Genomic DNA, 18,753 nt, shown 5'->3' with positions numbered 1-18,753 from the left:
ACTAGATAATGAGTTACCCTACAATCTGGCAATTCCACTTCTTGGTATTTACCCAGAGGATTTGAAAGCAGTGACACAAACAGACATTTGTACACTGATGTTCACAGTAGCATTGTTCACAATTGCCAAGAGATAGAAACAACCCAAGTGTCCTTCAACAGATGAGTGGGTAAAAAAATGTGGTATACACATATGATGGAATACTATGCAGTAGTAAGAAGCAACAAGGTCTTGAAACATATGGCAACATGGATGAACCTTGAAGATATAATTCTGAGTGAAATAACTCAGACACAAAAGGAGAGATATCGTATGTTACCACTTCTATGAACTATAGAAACAATGTAAAATCAATGTCTTAGTGATAGACAGTAGCTAGTGAGGGGAATGATAATCTAATATGTACAGATAAGATAATGATGGTGAATTCAAAGGTATGGTAATGGATAGGGGTGATGATTGTTAATGGGATTATAAGTATCAGTGCTGTATTGAAGGTGAATAGAAATGAAAGGGGTTGTTTAAAGGCATGTTTCCCACAGATCATCACCACAAATATAGATAGGTGCTCACATGATATACCTCTAAGGTATGACACTAGCACAAAGAGTTGACAACAAAAGGATATATGGGGAAAATCTACACATTGCATATTAGGGACTATAGTTAATATGAATACCATACTAGTATTACACAAATACTAGGGACAAATAACTAAGGGCTGACAGGAGCTACAACATGTTTTGGGTCATAACTGTTTAAAATAGAGAGTGATGAGGATTGTACAACTAAGTGATGATAATGTGAGATACGGATGCATCATTGTGGAAATAACTTAGGCTATGTGAACTTAGGAAATGTAGCTATTTTAGGTTATCTGTTTTCTTATTCTTTTGTTGGGTTATAGTCTGTTTATGTTCTTGGGCTAGGATAGGAACATGATGGAAGCAATGTAGTTATTTTAGGTTATTTGTTTTTTCTTATTCCTTTGTTTTGATTTTGTTTAAAATGTTTTTTATTGTTTTCTTTAACTTTATCAAAAAATTAAAAAACAATGAATGAGTGTGAAAAAAAGTAAATGAACTATGAGGGGAGGAGAGGAATGGAATGTTTTGGATGTTCTTTTTTTATTCTAATTTTTATTTTATTTTTGGAGTAATGCAAATATTCAAAGATTGATTGTGGTGATGAATGCACAACGATATGATGATACTATGAACAAATGATTGAACACTTTGAAGGACTGAATGTTACGTGAAAATATCTCAATAAAATTGCATTAAAAAAAACAGACTACAATGGATTTACAACATACATGATATATACTGACTTGGAGATGAGCATAGACTGCTATTTCTAGAAATACAAATAGGAAGAGAAAAAGATTATTTACCAGCTCAGATGGCCAACACATTATCCCATTGACTATCAAGGGTCTCCCCACTGCTAATGTTTTCTGGATAATGTGAGATCATCATGTATAAAACATGCCACTGTGCACTGGTTTCACTTAGGCAAAGCTGGTCCAAATCACATTCACATTCCAGTGACTTAGGAAGGTCACTCAGTCTCTATTTAAAAAAAAAAAAAAAAAAAAAAAAAAAAAAAAAAGACAATACTGTATTGCCTCACTAACATGAACTAACTATAATGAGCAAACTCTGAGAGCTAAAGTTAAGAACACAGGTTAACAGGTGATAAAGGGGGTAGAGATTGGGCATTTGATGCTGAAGGAGTACAGAATATTTAACAGGATTGACTGTAATGATCTGGAAATGGATAGCACAATACTATCTGATTGTGACACAATACTGTAAGTGTAATGAACAAAGCTGTGTACGAGTTCAAAGAGGAATGCTAATGGCATGTATGACACCGGAAAGATTAACAGGATAAAGGCTGACTGTATAGTTCAGCAAAACCTAGAAATCACCAATGATGGTGATTAAATGTACAAATGTTAAGAAAGTTTTTACATGAGGGAGAACAAATGACTGTCATTGAGCAAGCTGTCGAAAAAGTTTTAGTACACAGTAAAAAATAAAATCAATGCAAACAAGGGTCTATAGTTAACAGTAACAGTGTCATATTCTTCCACTAATTGTAACAAAGGCAATATACAAAAGCTAAACGTCAATAACAGGGGGATATAATAGAGGGCTATGGGATTCTTGTTGTTGATGTGACTGTCTCTCCTTTTCATTTTTTATTAATCCTTATTTTTAATTTTTTTTATTCTTTTCTTGCAGAAAAAATGGAAATGTTCTCATATAGATTGTGTTGGTGAGTGCATAACTGATTATACTGGGAGCCATTGATGGTTCAACTAGGATGGACTGTATGGTGTATGAATAAAACTGTTTAAAAAAAAACAGAAAGATACAAGTGCTAGAGAAGATATGGAAAGAGAAATATGGCTATTCACTTTTGACAGAGAAGCAGGTGCTGCAGCCCCTCTGGAGGGCAGTGTGGTGGTTCCACAGGAGGCTGGGTGCAGGGCTATCATATGATCCTGCAACCCCATTATGTGGTGTACACTGGGAAGAACTGAAAGCAAGGATACAAATAGACATTTACACACTGATGTTTATGGCAGCACTATTCTTGATTTGCAACAGATGGAGGTGGCCTAAGGGTACATTGATGGATGAATGGAGGGGTGAACTGTGGTGTATAAATGTAACAATACTGAGCAGCTCCAAGAAGCACTGAAGTTGTGAGGCATGCAACTAGGTGAATGAATCTAGAGGATATTATGTTGAGTGAAATAAACCTAAAATGAAAGGACAAATATTGTAAGGCCTCACTAATATAAACTATAATGAGCAAATGCTGAGAATTGAAATCGAGAGCATCAGTTATCTGGTGATAGAACGGGGGCAGAGATTGGGCAATCAATGATTAAGGAGTACAGAATGTTCAATAAGGCTTTTTGTAAAGGTTCCTAGATTGTAAGTGCTTACAGCTGTCATATCTATTCCTGAGTTTTAACTGTTACTTCTAAATTCTGAGATGCTGTGCTCTTTGTGTATAACCTGGCAGTTCCCTGGAAATTTGGGTATCTGTGTAACACCTGAGACTCAGAGTTCAGCAGCTCTGTAAGTCAGTATTCCTCCATATAGCAACTGTTAAAGATAAAAAAGAGATAAGACTACAATTAGAGATACGAATGAAACAAACTTGGTCAGGACTAAGATAAATTAGAATCCAGGGTAAAGGATGATATTGACTATATTCTAAAACTCCAACTTCTGTGTGAAACCAAAGGAAAAGAGATTTATTTGGTACAAAATTTATATTTTCTGTGTCACACTATCTAATTTAACCTATCTGGTCAGTGTATTTAAACATCGTCATTACATGGAACCTAGAAGAGGGACTGAGTTCTTCTTATTCTGTACAGGCTAATGTAATAACCCAATACATCACAATATTTGGGGCACAAAAAAAAAAAAAAAGTATTTGCAAAGTCCCCTTGAGGGACCAGGGGAAAATGTGGGACTATTAAATTTCTCTACCTGGGGAATTCTGATATTCTGTTAAGAATAGGGACTTCCAATTAATAAACCAAGCCCTCAATCTAGAGGCTTGCCCTTATGAAACATCTCTCTCCAATGGCAAAGCTAAGCCTACTTATAACTATGCCTAAGTGTCACCTTCAGAAAACCTCTTTTGTTGCTTGTATTGGCCTGTATCTCCAAGTCAACTCGGCAAATTCACTCACTACCCTCCCCCTTACAAGGGTCATGACTCCCAGGGGTGTAAGTTTCCCTGGCAATGTGGGACATGACTCCCAGGGATGAGCCTGGCCCTGGCATTGTGGGGTTGAGAATGCCTTCTTGACCAAAAAAGGAAATAGAAATGTAACAAAATAAAGTTTCAGGGGCTAAGAGATTTCAGATAGTCAAGGGGGTCATTCTGGAGGTTATTCTTATGCATTACATACATATTCCTTTGTAGTTTCTAGTGTATTAAAATAGCTAGAAGGAAATATCTGAAACGGTTGAATTGTAATGCAGTAGCCTTGGTTCTCAATGATGACTGTATAACTATATATCTTTTATCATGTGACCATGTAATTGTGAAAACCCTGTGATTGACACTCCCTGGATCTAGTGTATAGGCAGATGAGTAATAAAATAAAGACAAAAACATATATAGATAATAGGGGGGAATAAGGGGTATGGGATGTCTTGGATGTTCTTTCTTCTTCTTTTTATTATTTTGGGGGGAGTAATGAAAAGTTCTAAAATTGATTGTGGTGATGAATACACAACTACATGATGACACTGTGAGCCACTGATTGTATACTTTAGATGGATTATATGGTGTTTGAATATATCTCAATAAAACTGCATTTAGGGAAAAAAAGCAACCTAAATGCCCTTCACTAGAGAATTGGTCAAACAAATTATAATATTATAATATTCCAATATATATATACCTGTAAAAAAGTGAAAAGAAAGTATGGCTGTGAATAACTCCAAAAGGTATCAAAGGAAAAAAGATGCAAAATAATGTGTATGCTATGCTATTTATCTATCTTAAAAAGAGGGAAATCAAAGAATATATGTATATATTTGTTTAAGCATATAATATCTAGAAGGATACATAAAAATATTAATAAAAATCATTAACAATCACTGCTTGAAGGGAAGGAATAGGTAGCTAGAGGATAGGGACAGAGGGAGAATGTTCATTGTAATGTCCTTTTTAACTTCTGAATTCTGAATGTATTATATATTTAAAAATTTTTTAAACTAAAAAAAGTTTAAGGGATAATAAACAGAACCAAAGCAATGCTCTCCTACACAGGAAATCTGGGATCTAGGGATCTTTGGGTGGAAGTCCTTTAACCTCCTGAAATTTTATGCAAAATGTGTATGTGTGTGCATTTTTCTCAGAAGAGGGTTCATATTTGATCAGATTCTCAAGTGGTTAAAGGACACCTAACAAGTAAAGAATGACTTCTCAAAAACAAACTCCTAAAAATACATTTAGCAGGAGAACCTAAGATGGCAGCTAGGAGAGACAGGGCAAAAAAACACCTCCATGAAAAATACTAGATAAAAGCCAGAAAGTGACCCAGAACACCAGTTCCAGTGATTCACCAGCTGGACAAGGTCTGCTAAATCCACAGGGACTGTGCACTTGGTGAAACCAGGAGTCTGCGTTCTGAAACAAGTGAGTAAGCTTGCTGAATGTCCGGCAGCCATGCTGTGGTGTGGGGAAACTGTGGGTTGGCGTTTGGAGGTGGAGTATCCGGCATGGAAGACAGCCTTTCGTGCACCCACTGCTAATTGTCTGGGAGCGAGGAAGGTAGAGGGGAGACAAAAGGAGAAAATAACCATGCCCCTTGCAGCCCTCTTCCCGGCGGGTTGGGAATGCTCCTGCCTGGCGCTGGAGCCACAGCCCAGAACTGCGCCCAAAATCCCAGCGCAATGGGAAGCGTTTCCAGCATCACGCACACACACCACAATATTGGGTGTGGACAACAGCCTTTCGTGCACCCACAGCTAATTGTCCCGGAGTTGGGAAGGTGGAGCTGTGTGAAAAGGGGGACATTAACGTGCCCCATAAAGCTATCCTTACAGCAGGCTGGGAACACACCTACATGGCCCAGCGGCCCAGAACTTTCCTTGAGGGACGGCTTGCACTTCTGATGTAGCACAGCCTTCCCTCAGGAGAGGCCCTGGAAGGGCACGACTTGGAATAGGGACCCACTTGGAAATCTCAGAGACCATACATCAATACCAAGGACTTGTGGGTCAGCAGCAGAGACAATCTGTGGCGAGACTGAAATGAAGGTTTAGACTCTTGCAACAGCCTTAAATCTCTGGGAACACCTGGGAGGTTTGATTATTAAAGCTGCCCTCCCTCCCTAACCGCTCAGACACATGCCCCACATTCAGGGCGGACAGCACCAACAACACACCCAAACTTGGTGCACCAATTGGACCGCACAAGAATCAGACCCCCACACACCACAAAGACAAAGTTGGGGAGAACTGACTTGAGGGGAATAGGTGACTCACAGATGCTATCTGCTAGTTAGTTAGAGAAAGTGTACGCCACCAAGCTATAGATCTGACAAATTAGAGATTAGGCTTTGAATAAGCCTACATATCCTAAAAGAACCCTATCAAGTAAAGCAAATGCCAAGAGGCCAAAAACAACAGAAAATTTTAAAGCATATGAAAAAACCAGACACTATGGATAACCCAAACCCAAACACCCAAATCAAGAGATCAGAGGAGACACAGTACTTGGAGCAATTATTGAAAGAACTAAAGACAATCAACGAGAGCATGGCACAGGATATAAAGGACATGAAGAAGAGCATGGCACAGGATATAAATTACTTGAAGAAGATCCTAAAAGGGCATAAAGAAGAAATTGCAGGAGTAAATAAAAAAATGATCTTATGAAAATAAAAGAAACTGTTGACCAACTTAAAAAGATTCTGGATACTCATAGTACAAGACTAGAAGAAGCTGATGAACAAATCAATGAAAATGAAAGAATGAAAGAAAGAATGGGGAAAAAAACTGAAAAAATAGAAATGGATCTCAGGGATATGATAGATAAAATAAAACGTCCAAATATAAGACTCACTGGAGTCCGAGAAGGGGAAGAGAAGGGTAAAGGTCTAGAAAGAGTATTCAAAGAAATTGTTGGGGAAAACGTCCCAAACCTTCTACACAATATAAATACACAAAGCATAAATGCCCAGCGAACTCCAAATAGAATAAATCCAAATAAACCCACTCCAAGACATATTCTGATCAGACTGTCAAATACAGAGGAGAAGGAGCACGTTCTGAAGGCAGCAAGAGAAAAGCAATTTATACAACGTACAACATACAAAGGAATCCATTCTGCCCATCTATATCTGTATCTTTTAATCGGGGAGTTTAATCCATTTACATTCAATGTTCTTACTATGAAGGCATACAAAGGAAACAACATAAGAGCAAGTAGTGACTACTCAGCAGCCACCATGGAGGAGAGAAGGCAGTGGCATGACATATTTAAAATTCTGAGAGAGAAAAATTTCCAACCAAGAATACTTTATCCAGCAAAACTCTCCTTCAAATCTGAGGGAGAGCTTAAATTTTTCAGACAAAAAAATCCTAAGAGATTTTGCTAATAAAAGACCTGCCCTACTTCAGATACTAAAGGGAGCCCTACTGACAGAGAAACAAAGAAAGGAGAAAGAGAGATGGAGAAAGGTTCAGTACTAAAGAGATTCAATATTGGTTCCCTAAAGGACAATAAGAGGGAGAGGGGAAAAATATATCTCACAAACATAAACCAAAGGATAGAATGGCTGATTCAAGAAATGCCTTCATAGTAAGAACGCTGAATGTAAATGGATTAAACTCCCCAATTAAAAGATACAGATGGGCAGAATGGATCAAAAAATATGAACCATCAATATGTTGCATACAAGAGACTCATCTTAGACACAGGGACACAAAGAAACTGAAAGTGAAAGGATGGGAAAAAATGTTTCATGCATGCTACAGCCAAAAGAAAGTAGGAGTAGCAATATTAATCTCAGATAAAATAGACTTTAAATGCAAGGATGTTATGAGAGACAAAGAAGGCCACTACATACTAATAAAAGGGGCAATTCAACAAGAAATAACAATCATAAATCTTTATGCACCCAATCATGGTGCCACAAAATACATGAGACAAACACTGGCAAAACTAAAGGAAGTAATGGATGTCTACACAATAATTGTGGGAGACTTCAACACATCACTCTCTCCCATAGATAGATCAACCAGACAGAAGACCAATAAGGAAACTGAAAACCTAAACAATCGGATAAATGAATTTGATTTAACAGACATATACAGAACATTACATCCCAAATCACCAGGATACACATTCTTCTCTAGTGATCACGGAACTTTCTCCAGAATAGACCATATGCTGGGACATAAAACAAGCCTCAGTAAATTTAAAAAAATTGAAATTATTCAAAGCACATTCTCTGACCACAATGGAATACAATTAGAAGTCAATAACCATCAGAGACAGAAAATTCACAAACACCTGGAGGTTAACCAACATACTCCTAAAATAAATGGTTTATATGTAGAATGTAGGGGAACGAGAGATAGAGAGCAACTGGTGAAGGGAGAACAATAACCCAGTAAGAACAGATAAGCTATCGTGGGTAAGTTTAACATTCTGGGAATGCCCAGGAATGACAATGGCTTGTTAATTTCTGGTGGGTGCGGTGGGAACAAGTTCACAGAAATGTTCCTATATTGGGTTATTTTCTTGGGGTAGAGTAGGAACATGTTGGACTCCCTTGTTATGGTTTGTTTGAAATGTTTTTTTTATTGTGTTTTTTTTAATTTTTTTTTTGATACAGTTCATTTAAAAAAAAAGTTAATTGAAAAAAAAAAACAACGAAAAAAATATGCAGAACCTCCTTGAGGAGCTGGTGGAGAATGCAGGGGTGTTGGGTTCCCCCACCTCGATGGTTGCTGATGTGCTCACAGACATAGGGGACTGGTGGTTTGATGGGCCAAGCCCTCTACCACAGGACTTGCCCTTGGGAAGACTGTTGCTGCAAAGGAGAGGCTAGGCCTCCCTATAATTGTGTCTAAGAGCCTCCTCCCGAATGCCTCTTTGTTGCTCAGATGTGGCCCTCTTTCTCTAGCTAAGCCAACTCGGCAGGTGAAATCACTGCCCTCCCCCCATGTGGGATTTGACACCCAGGGGAATGAATCCCCTTGGCACCTTGGAATATGACTCCCAGGGAGGAATCTAGACCCGGCATTGTAGGATGCAGAACATCTTCTTGACCAAAAGACGGATGTGAAAGCTTCAGTGGCAGAGAGATTCCAAAAGGAGCTGAGAGGTCACTCTGGTGGGCACTCTTATGCACAATATAGATAACCCTTTTTAGGTTCTAATGAATTGGAATAGCTAGCAGTAAATATCTGAAACTATCAACTACAACCCAGAACCCATGAATCTTGAAGACGATTGTATAAAAATGTAGCTTATGAGCAGTGACAATGTGATTGGGAAAGCCATATGGACCACACTCCCTTTTGTCTCATTTATGAATGGATGAGTAGAAAAATGGGGGGAAAAAAAAGGAGAAAAAGGCACCCAGTGTTCTTTTTTACTTTAATCGTTCTTTTTCACTTTAATTTTTATTCTTATTATTTTTGTGTGTGTGGTAATGAAAATGTCAAAAATTAATTTTGGTGATGAATGCACAACTATATAATGGTACTGTAAACAACTGAATGTATGCTTTGTTTTGTATGACTGCATGGTATGTGAATACATCTCAGTAAATATGAATTTAAAAAAATACATTTAGCAGTTTGTATTTATGGCACGTTACACTCTGGATTAATAAGACCAAGGATCATTTTAAAAATGGAATACTTTTAAAAGTGTATTACTCGTGGTTGCAGCGCAGGGCGGCCTCTCCCCCGCCCCTCAGGCCGGGCCCGGGCTCGATCCCCCGCTCCCTCAGCTCCCCACTCACGTCGGGTACGGGAAAGTCCAGCCTGCTGCTGGGTACCAGAGAGACGTCGTGGCCGCCGCCGCCACGGGTCCGGATGGAGCCGCGGAATCTCTATCTGGTGAAGCTTTACGTGTACGACCTATCCAAGGGCCTGGCCCAGCAGCTCAGCCCCAACATGCTAGGGAAACAACTGGAAGGCATCTGGCATACCTCCATAGTAGTGCACAAGGATGAGTTCTTCTTTGGCAGTGGTGGTATCTCCAGCTGTCCCCTGGGAGGGACATTGCTTGGGCCCCCAGACTCTGTAGTTGATATGGAGAGCACAGAAGTCACAGAAGAAATCTTTCTGGAGTACCTGTCCTCCCTGGGGGAGTCTCTGTTTTGAGGGGAGGCCTACAACCTCATTGAACACAACTGTAACACCTTCAGCAACGAAGTGGCCCAGTTCCTGACTGGGTGGAAGATCCCTTCTTACATCACTGACCTCCCCTCCGAAGTTCTCTCCACGCCCTTTGGCCAGGCGCTGCGGCCCCTCCTGGACTCCATCCAGATCCAGCCTCCCGGAGGGAGCACCGTGGGCAGACCAAACGGCCAGAGCTAACAGGACTGCATGGGAATGCCCTGGCTCGCCAGGGCTTTTCCTTTTTAAACAAAACAAACCCTACCAGATTTCTATTTTATAATTTTACATCAGAGCTAACAACCAGGGAACGGCTTTTTAAATTTCCCAGGGAAGGAGATCGTCAGGCTGCATGTAGGACAATGCTGCTAAGAAACAGAACAAAATGCCATCCCTTCTAATAGTATTATACTAATTTATTAAGGCTGTCTTGTCTGTCAGTTCACTTCTGACACTGTTTTCTAAGCGTCCTCCACACTGGAGAAAGGGAGGGGGCTTGTTTAAGCAGAAAGCAAGAGGCATAGTTTGGAGAAGCCCCAACCTAGAGCTTCTTTCCAGAAAAAATGCCCACACACTACCCAGTTTGCCACCACCCGTGGAGCCCAGGTGAATTTCACAACATCCTTGACCCTGAAGCGGTTACTCTAGTGTGAAATGAACCAACGGTTTTGGTGCACACAGGACCAGTTTCAGGATGACTAACTCAACTTAAGGGAACTCTTTAGTCATGACCCATCTCCCCTTTCCTCCCCTCCCCTTGGGTATGGGGCCAGGCCTGGAGTAGCCAGAAACCTCAGGAATGAGGGAGAATGAGAGCAGGTGGCAGGCCAGAGAAAACAGGATAAAGCCATTCTTCCTTCTGCCTGGAATGATCGCCAGTCTTCACGGCATTTTGGAAAACCTGCCTTGCTGCCCCCACGGCGCTCTCCTTCAGCATGGTTGGCCTTCCATAGCTAAGGAAGGTCCGCCCTGGGGGCAGCCAAGACCCAGGCCTTATGCCTGCAAATGCTGAGGTACATTAACTGTAGTTATTATACCCACCCCACCCAATCCAATATGCAGTATTAGGCAAGGACCAAGGAGAAATGATTCCCTGCTCTAGGAGGATTCATGATGTAGAAAGAATAATAATACAGAATCAAGATGCAAGAGAATTTAGAGTTGTTTCTCATAGGGATTTTTATATTTCCTCCTCAGAGTGTTCTGGAGGCATGTGGTAACTGGGTTGATTCTAACTTGAAGGGGACACGGCAGGGGTACAGGTCGGCATCTTCCTGATGACCTACTGCTAGGAGTTTACAGGCAGGGAACAGTCTGGAGGTCTGGAGAGGCTTTCAGAGTCCCTTTCCTCACATGAGCCTCCCATAGGTTAGATTTGGGGGAAGTGAGTGTGGAGAAGGGACTTAAGCTGCGAAGTGCCCAAGTCTCAGCTCCGGCATCCTTGGGCCTATGCCCCTGCTGCCACAGCTTCCTGCAATTATGTTGTTCTTTCTTGGTGGTCTGGCCTGCAGCAGGTGCCTTTCCTCTCCCAGACCCTGCTGCTCACCTCTGGCCCCATCCCCTCCTATCTCTGCCTTCAGCAACGCAGTTGGCATTATCAGGGTCTCAGGTAGAGGAGATGTTATTCTGCCATAGTGTTTGCCTGTGGCCTGACCAAGGGCCTATCAGTGATGACCAGCTGTGGTACCAAGTGACATTTTGGAACTTTACAATTGGAGGTCAAACCAGTGAGTAGTTTAATTCTTCTCAAGACCCACTGAACTGCCAATGTGCATGGTAATGGTAAATTAGAGCAGAAATGAGCTACTGGCAGATTAGGCCCACCAAGAAGGGGTCTCTGAGGCTGGGTTTTTCTGGAGAGGACAACAAGTTGGCCTAGGCTTTAGCTTTGATTCACACCTCGCTTTCTGTCCTGTCAGTCATTCCAGCTTGCCTTGCCTCCAGCCCTCTCTTCCAGGCTCCTACTCCAAACCTCTCTGTTCTGAGCGAACTCTCGGCTCTGTCCAGAGGTTCTGGGCAGCACAAGCTCCTTTTCTTCTCGCCTCCCCTCCCCCCATATCCAGGTTCAGCCGGTTTCACCCTCCCAGCAGTCACCCCCAGACCCAGGGCTCTATTGAGAAGCTAGCCTAAGTGGCTCATCTGAGAGAATTTGAGTCAGTCCATTGAACAGCCCCCCCTCATGCCCAGCAGCCATTTGTACCAATGCCTGTGTCCCAGGGTTTTAGGGGAGAAACACAGTGGTCAGTAAGCAGGCTTCCCAGGGCTCTGCAGGAAGGCAGGCTTTCCCTGCTTTCCCCCCACTCAAGCCCCACTGTCACTAACTTTGGAAGCCCAGGCTCAGACTAGGACCCAAACCCCATCCTCACATTTCTCTGTCTATACCAGAACCTTGGGAGCATGCTCATTGTGACCCGCTAACTCCATGAGGGGGTGTACAGTCAAGCAAAGTAGGAAATAAGTTGTGTGTATAACTGGAACCACCTCCATAGAGGTCCATTGGTTTAAAGGGACAAGGAAGGAGGAGGGATGAGATAGTCCCCCATTCCCAGAAATTAAGCTTGAATCTCTGAATTCTCTTATGCTCTTGAAGTCAAACTAATAGCTGTGTCTAGTATGGAGGTGTTTGCCGGTTTTCTTTGGTGTTTTTTCTAATGCAATAAACTCATTTCTGCCTGCAAAAAAAAAAAAAGTGTATTACTAAACAATTAGGCTCTATATAGTCAAGAACCTCCTGTTTGTACCACCTCTTCATTTAAGCCTTGAGGAAATGAAGGAGCACACTGTTGCTGCCTTTTCAATCAATCATGATATGCCCCAAAGGGTCTTAAATGGGCCAGACTACAGATTTCACAATATGTGGGGCACACAGAAATAACTAGCACAGTCCTTACAAACTAGCTTTGAATAGATGTCCACATATAATCTAGTCATTGATAATACTTTTTTGAGAGTTCCATTTTTTTTTTCTGTATAGCTCATGGCTTCTGTATTCTCTCTCTTTCAATACTGTAAATTCTTTAACAGTAGTTAATGGTTCCATCAGCTACTAGTGAGTGATGTTGGATAAATTCATCTCTCCAAGTCTTGGTTTCCTTAACTGCAAACAGGGATAAAAATGCTTCTTAAAACTGTTTTGAGGACAGTAAGAGAACAAGCACGTACAGCACTTAATGACAGTGTACCTGATCAAGGAAAGTACTAGATAAATGTTAGCTAATACCTCTACTAGCCCTAATGTAGTGCTTTGCATACAGCAAGTTAAAAAATAAAGATCTGCTAAACTCTGAAATATTTAATCCTTACCTTAATCATTTTAGATATGTTCATTAATCTCAAAATAGCTGCCTAACAATTTCATAGTTTCAACTGGATACCCTTTGTATTATATTTCACACTGGCTTATTGATCTGGTCTTAAAGACTTCCATTGAATTGAATTACTTTTATAATCAGGGGAAAAAAAAAAAACCAATGACTTTAAAAAAAAAGGCAATAAACACTCTTTGGGGCACCCATAGAAATAAAAGTTGTAAGAGTGATTAGCTTTGGGAAAGTCACTTCACCTCTCTGAACCACAGATTACTCAAAAATAAAATAGGAGTGATATCCACATCATGTAATGATAAGAAAAGCAAACATTAAAAATATGTTAGCAAATGGTTCTGGATCAATTGGATATCCAAATGCAAAAAAAATTAAGTTTGATCCATACCTCTCATCGTATTAAAATAATTAACAACATGAATCATAGACCTAAAATGTAAAACCTAAAACAACAAAACTTCCAGAAGAAAACATAGGAGTAAAATTTTTGTGACCCTGAGTTACACAAAAATTTCTTAGGTATGACACTAAAAGCAAAAGCTGTAAAAGAACAAACTGATAAACTGGATGCTATCAAAATTAAAAATGTTTGTTCTTCAAATGGCCACCTGAAGAGAGTGAAAAGATAAGTCACAGACTGGGAGAAAGTATTTGCAAAGCAAAAAGACAGACAATAATAAGTGTTGAAGAAGTGAAGAAACTTATCCTCCAATACTGCAGGAGGAATGTAAAATGGTGCACTGCTTTGGAAAACAGCTTCTTAAAATGTTAAGCATACAATTACCATGTGACCCAGCTATTCCACGCCCAAGAGAAATGAAACATATATTCACACAGAAGTTTTGTAAGCCAATGTTCATAGAAGCATTATTCATAATACCCAAAAAGTGGAAACAACCCAAATGTCCATCAACAGATGAAGAGATACACAAACTGTAGTACAACCAAATAATGCAATACTACTCAGCAATAAAAAGAAATGAACTACTGATACATGCTAAGTAAAAGGAGCCAGCCAAAAATGACTATTAGATAGTGTATGATTCCCTTTATATTAAACTCTAGAAAATGCAAACTAATCTACAGTGAAAGAAGGCAGAGCAGTAGTTGCTTGGGGGTGGAAGGAGAAGGTAAAGATTATAAAGAGGTATGACAAAACTTTTGGGGAGTGACGGCTGTGTTCACTATCTTCATTGTAGTGACCATTTCCCAAGTGGCAAAACTTTAAATACGTGCACTTTATTGTTTGTCAATTATACCAAAATAAATCTTTTTTTTTAAGCCGGTTAAGAGAATCTGAATTCTTCAACTTTACATCCAGAAGGGATTTTACTGGAAAAAGAGTAATCTAAAGAGCATGAAGGAGTGCGACTCACTTGTGCTTTGAAACAGGCAACAACGAGTTAACTCAGAAACAGGTGAAACCAGCCAAATCTAGAAAATATGGCTTCAATCTTCCAAAAATCCGGTCTGGAAAACACTGCCTTTACATCCCAGGCTCTCCGGGACAGACATAGCATTAGAGTACACTTATGAACATGAATGGGAGTGACCACACACGTGAGGTTTGCCCAGGACAGCCCCGTTAACACCCCTGGCCCCGCGTAACGCTGAAACCAATGCCCCTTTAAACCAGCATCTCGCTTTCTCTAGCACTCGCAGGAGCGCGCCCGTCCTCCATCCCACCTGCATGTTCCTCAGGAGCTGGAAGATCTCCATCGTGCGGTACACGATGTCCTGGACCGTCTCCTGCCCGATCCGGCAGAGCGACGCAGTGTTGACCTCGCGGGCCGCCTGCTGAGCCTGGGGCCCTGCGTAGGGCCCGGGCGCCATCCCAGCCGCCGCCAACGGAGGGGTGGACATGGTGCGGCTGCGGCCTCGGGCCGCTAGGGGCTGGACAGCAGGCTAAGGCCGGGCTCTCGGGGCGTCTTCTCTGCAAGGCTTGCCCGGAATCCGCCCACGGCGGAGCCTAGGCGTAGGCAAGAGTCTGGAAGATACCCGCGGCCCGATTTCAAAACAGAGGCCACGACTTCCGTCTGCAGTGACGTAACCCGTCTCCGTGACGTCATCAGGTGCCTCCCACTCGTGGGACCCTTAGGGCCGGGATTGGACGGGATGGGCGGAGGGATAGACGGACGGGTAGGGGAGCCAATCATCAGCCGCGTCTAGGAGGGCCGGTAGCGTGATGGTGGGGGCGGACTTTCTCAGAGTTGGTTTCCGTGAGTTTCAGCGCGGTGTTGTGACTTGCTATGGTTCTGTAATCTTGTGTTACGTTCCTCGCTGAGCATTTTCTCATTTAGCCCTCACAACAAGCTTATGAAATTTGCAGGTTGTCCTCTAATAGGAGCCAGGCTTAGGAGGGTTGAAGCAACTTGTCCCGTCCCATACAACTTGTAATTGGTGTCCTGGTATTCGAACCTAGAAAATAAGGTTCTTGATCTTGCATAATTTACTATGACATCTTAACGACTCCCCAACTGCTTTTGGTTCCTGCTCAAAGGTCTTTTTATTCGAGTTTTCCCGATCACCGTATGTAAAAAACTAATGCTACAAACACACCATTTTTATTCTGGCGCTTATTACTGCCTGATGTTTTAAATATTTTCCAATGTGTTTGTTTCCTCAGTTCCAGGCGCTTTATATACACAAGCTAGAAGGCGAACTCGAAGCAGAGACCATGTCTATTTTATTCGCCTACTATATCCTCTGCACTTAGACATCGGCATGTAGAAGATGCGTAATAAATATTTGTTGAATGATTGTTAGGTGGCCATAAATGCAATAAAAATAAAAACAGAATCATTCTCTCACCCACCTCTTACTCCCCACTTCTAAAGGGGACAAAAACAATCAAGTTGAAAATATTGACTGGCACAAAATTACTGTATTTTTAAAAAAGTATTTGAACACTCCATTAATAAGGAAAGGGTTACTAAAAGAGATAGGAACCATTCTAGAGATTTTTTTTCAATGATTTTCTGTTCTTTAGTGAGAAAGTACTATTTGACAGATACTTACTGAGCACCTACTATAGGCTGGGTGCTAGAAATGGAAATAGAGCTGTAAGCAAGGCAGGCAAAACCCCAGCTGTCATGGAAACATACAGAAACTAATTATTGTAGTGAAGGTCTTGAAGCAAACTTTCAAGGTCCAACTGTTAGGGAGCAAACAATTTAGTAGATCAGGGTCTACCCAAAGGGAGTAAGTTGGGACCTGAAAGATGATGGGGAGGGTGCTGAGCAGTGGAAAATGTTCCAGGGAGAGGTCTAGGGGAGTAAAAAGGCTAGTGCCAACACCTGAATTTTTTAAAGGCTCCCTAACTGGACTCCCTTTCTTCTACTCTTGCCCTATTTGGTCCACTCTGATTACAGGAGCCGCAGGCAGCACTTTAGAAAAACTAGGTCAGGTTGTGTCACTCTTCTGCCAAAGTAGCTCCCTCTTATGTTTAGCATAAAACGCATTAGGAAACCAAAATGCTTTCCAGGATCTGAAAGAAGTTTACTGCTAGGAGGAGTATCAGAAAATAAGACTGAAGACAGAGGCAAGCCTTAGAAGAACTTCTAAGCCATATCAAAGTTTGGGCTTTATTCTGAATGAAATGATGAGCCATTGAAGAGTTTTAAGGAGAGAGGAATAATTATCTGCAATATTCATTTTAAAAGGCTTATTCCAGATGCTAAATGGAGAATGGATGTTTGGTGTGTACTGTCCCCCTCTTCTCTTCCAAAAGGAGATGATGACATTTATTTATTTTTATTGAAGAATATGGCATACAGATTTATGGAGTCTCAGATAGGGATAGGATATTCTTTAGGGTTTTAGGGACTACTGTTGACTTAGGCTTATGCTGTGGTCATTTGGCATATCTAAGAAGGCTTACAAAGGAGTAACCTCCAGAATAGCCTCTTGACTGAATTCTCTTAGTCACTGAAACCTTATTTTGTTGCCTTTCTTTCCCGCCTTTTGGTCAAAAAGGCATTCTCAATCCCTCAATACTCAATTCTCAATCCCTCAGGCTCATTCCCAGAGTCTGTGTTCCACATCGCCAAGAAGACTCATTAATCTGGGGGGTCCTGTCCCACACTAGGGGGAGGGTGATGAATTTATTTGCAGAGTTAGGCTTAGAGAGAGAAAGTCCACATTTGAGCAACAGAAGAGGTTCTCTGGAGGTGACTCCTAGGCATAAGTATAGGTGGGCTTAGCCCCCATTTTACAACCATAAGTTTCACCTGAGCAAACCTCAAGATTGAGGGCTTGACTTATAAAGTAAGGGGTTCCTGAGTTCACATAGCATGAGTTATATCCATGATAATCCATCCATATCTCACAGTATATGGAGATACATAGAATTATATATCTGAATGTTACATTCTGAATTATATACTTGAATGTTGATGATGATTTGTAGTAAAGAAATAGTATAGTGTGCCTTTGAATAAATATTTAGCAAATAGAATCTAGAGAATTTGATGTTGATGGGACTGAGAGGATAAGGGAGAGGAAGGAATCAAGGATAGCGAGGATCTCTGCCTTGCATGAATGGGTGGTGACTGTGCCATAAACTGAGATAGGGTGCACTGAAGTAAAACCAGGGTTGAGAGGAATTATACCTTGTATTAGATTCCTATTGCTGCAGGTAGTAGCATTCCCATGGACAACAGACATTTATTATCTTACAGTTCTGTAGGTCAAAAGTCTGAAATGGAACACACTGTGCTAAATTCAAAGTGTCGTCAGGGGTTCCTTTCTGTTAGCTCTAGAGCACAATCCATTCTCTTGCCTTTCCCAGTTTTTAGAGTCTGCTCACATTCCTTGGTTCATGGCTGCTTCCTCCATCTTCAAAGCTGGCAATGGCCAGTCTGTTTTTTCCCATGATTACACCTCTCTGATTCTGACTTTTCTGGCTCCCTCTTTCCCATTTAGGGACCCTTGTGTTAAATTGGGTCCACCAAGGGAATCAAGGATAATCTCTTTAAATTAATGTCAGCTGATAAGCAAACTTAATTCCATGTGCTACCTTAATTCCCCCTTGCCATAAAACATAACATATTCACAGATTCCAGGGATTATGATATAGTCACCTTGGTTGTGGGGGGGCATCTTTCTCCCTCCTGCATGCCTCCAGCCCAAATTCTCCATGAACTTTAGACTCACATACCTAATAGCCTATTTGACATCTTGGCTTGGATGGCTAATTGAAATTTCAAACTTAAACTTGTCTAATACCAAACTCCTGACCCCCCCCCCAATCTTATTCTCTATTCCCATCTCAATAAATGGCACCACCATGTACTTAATTGCTCATCCTGACTTCTCTCTTATTCACTCTGCTTTCAAACCATCATGAAAATACAGGGGACTCCAACTTTAAAATATATCCTATTGTTGCTGATGTTCTCACAAACATTGGGGACTGATGGCTTGATGTGCTGAGCCCTCTGTCTTGGGGCTGGCCCCTATGAAGCTGGTTGCTGCAAGGAGAGGCTAAACCTGCTTATAATTGTGCCTAAGAGTCTCCCCCT

General features: G+C 41.2%; 1 protein-coding gene and 1 pseudogene across 1 annotated transcript in view; one reads left to right on the top strand and one right to left on the bottom strand.

The window, feature by feature from the left end:
* The window catches only part of MED30 (mediator complex subunit 30), a 44,774-nt gene extending 29,502 nt beyond the window's left edge, over positions 1-15,272 (bottom strand). Inside the window, exon 1 of the mRNA XM_037803253.1 lies at positions 14,918-15,272. Within this exon, the coding sequence (XP_037659181.1) occupies positions 14,918-15,094 (177 nt within the window). The 5' untranslated portion in view covers positions 15,095-15,272. The remainder of the gene's footprint in view (positions 1-14,917) is intronic.
* Positions 9,603-10,172, top strand: LOC119509300 (annotated as a pseudogene).
* Positions 15,273-18,753: the final 3,481 nt, after the last annotated feature.

The sequence above is a fragment of the Choloepus didactylus genome, chromosome 14, assembly GCF_015220235.1.
Source record: "Choloepus didactylus isolate mChoDid1 chromosome 14, mChoDid1.pri, whole genome shotgun sequence".
Taxonomy (NCBI): Eukaryota; Metazoa; Chordata; class Mammalia; order Pilosa; family Megalonychidae; genus Choloepus; species Choloepus didactylus.
Note: the sequence above shows the minus strand (reverse complement) of the source record. Positions and strands in the feature narration are given on the sequence as shown.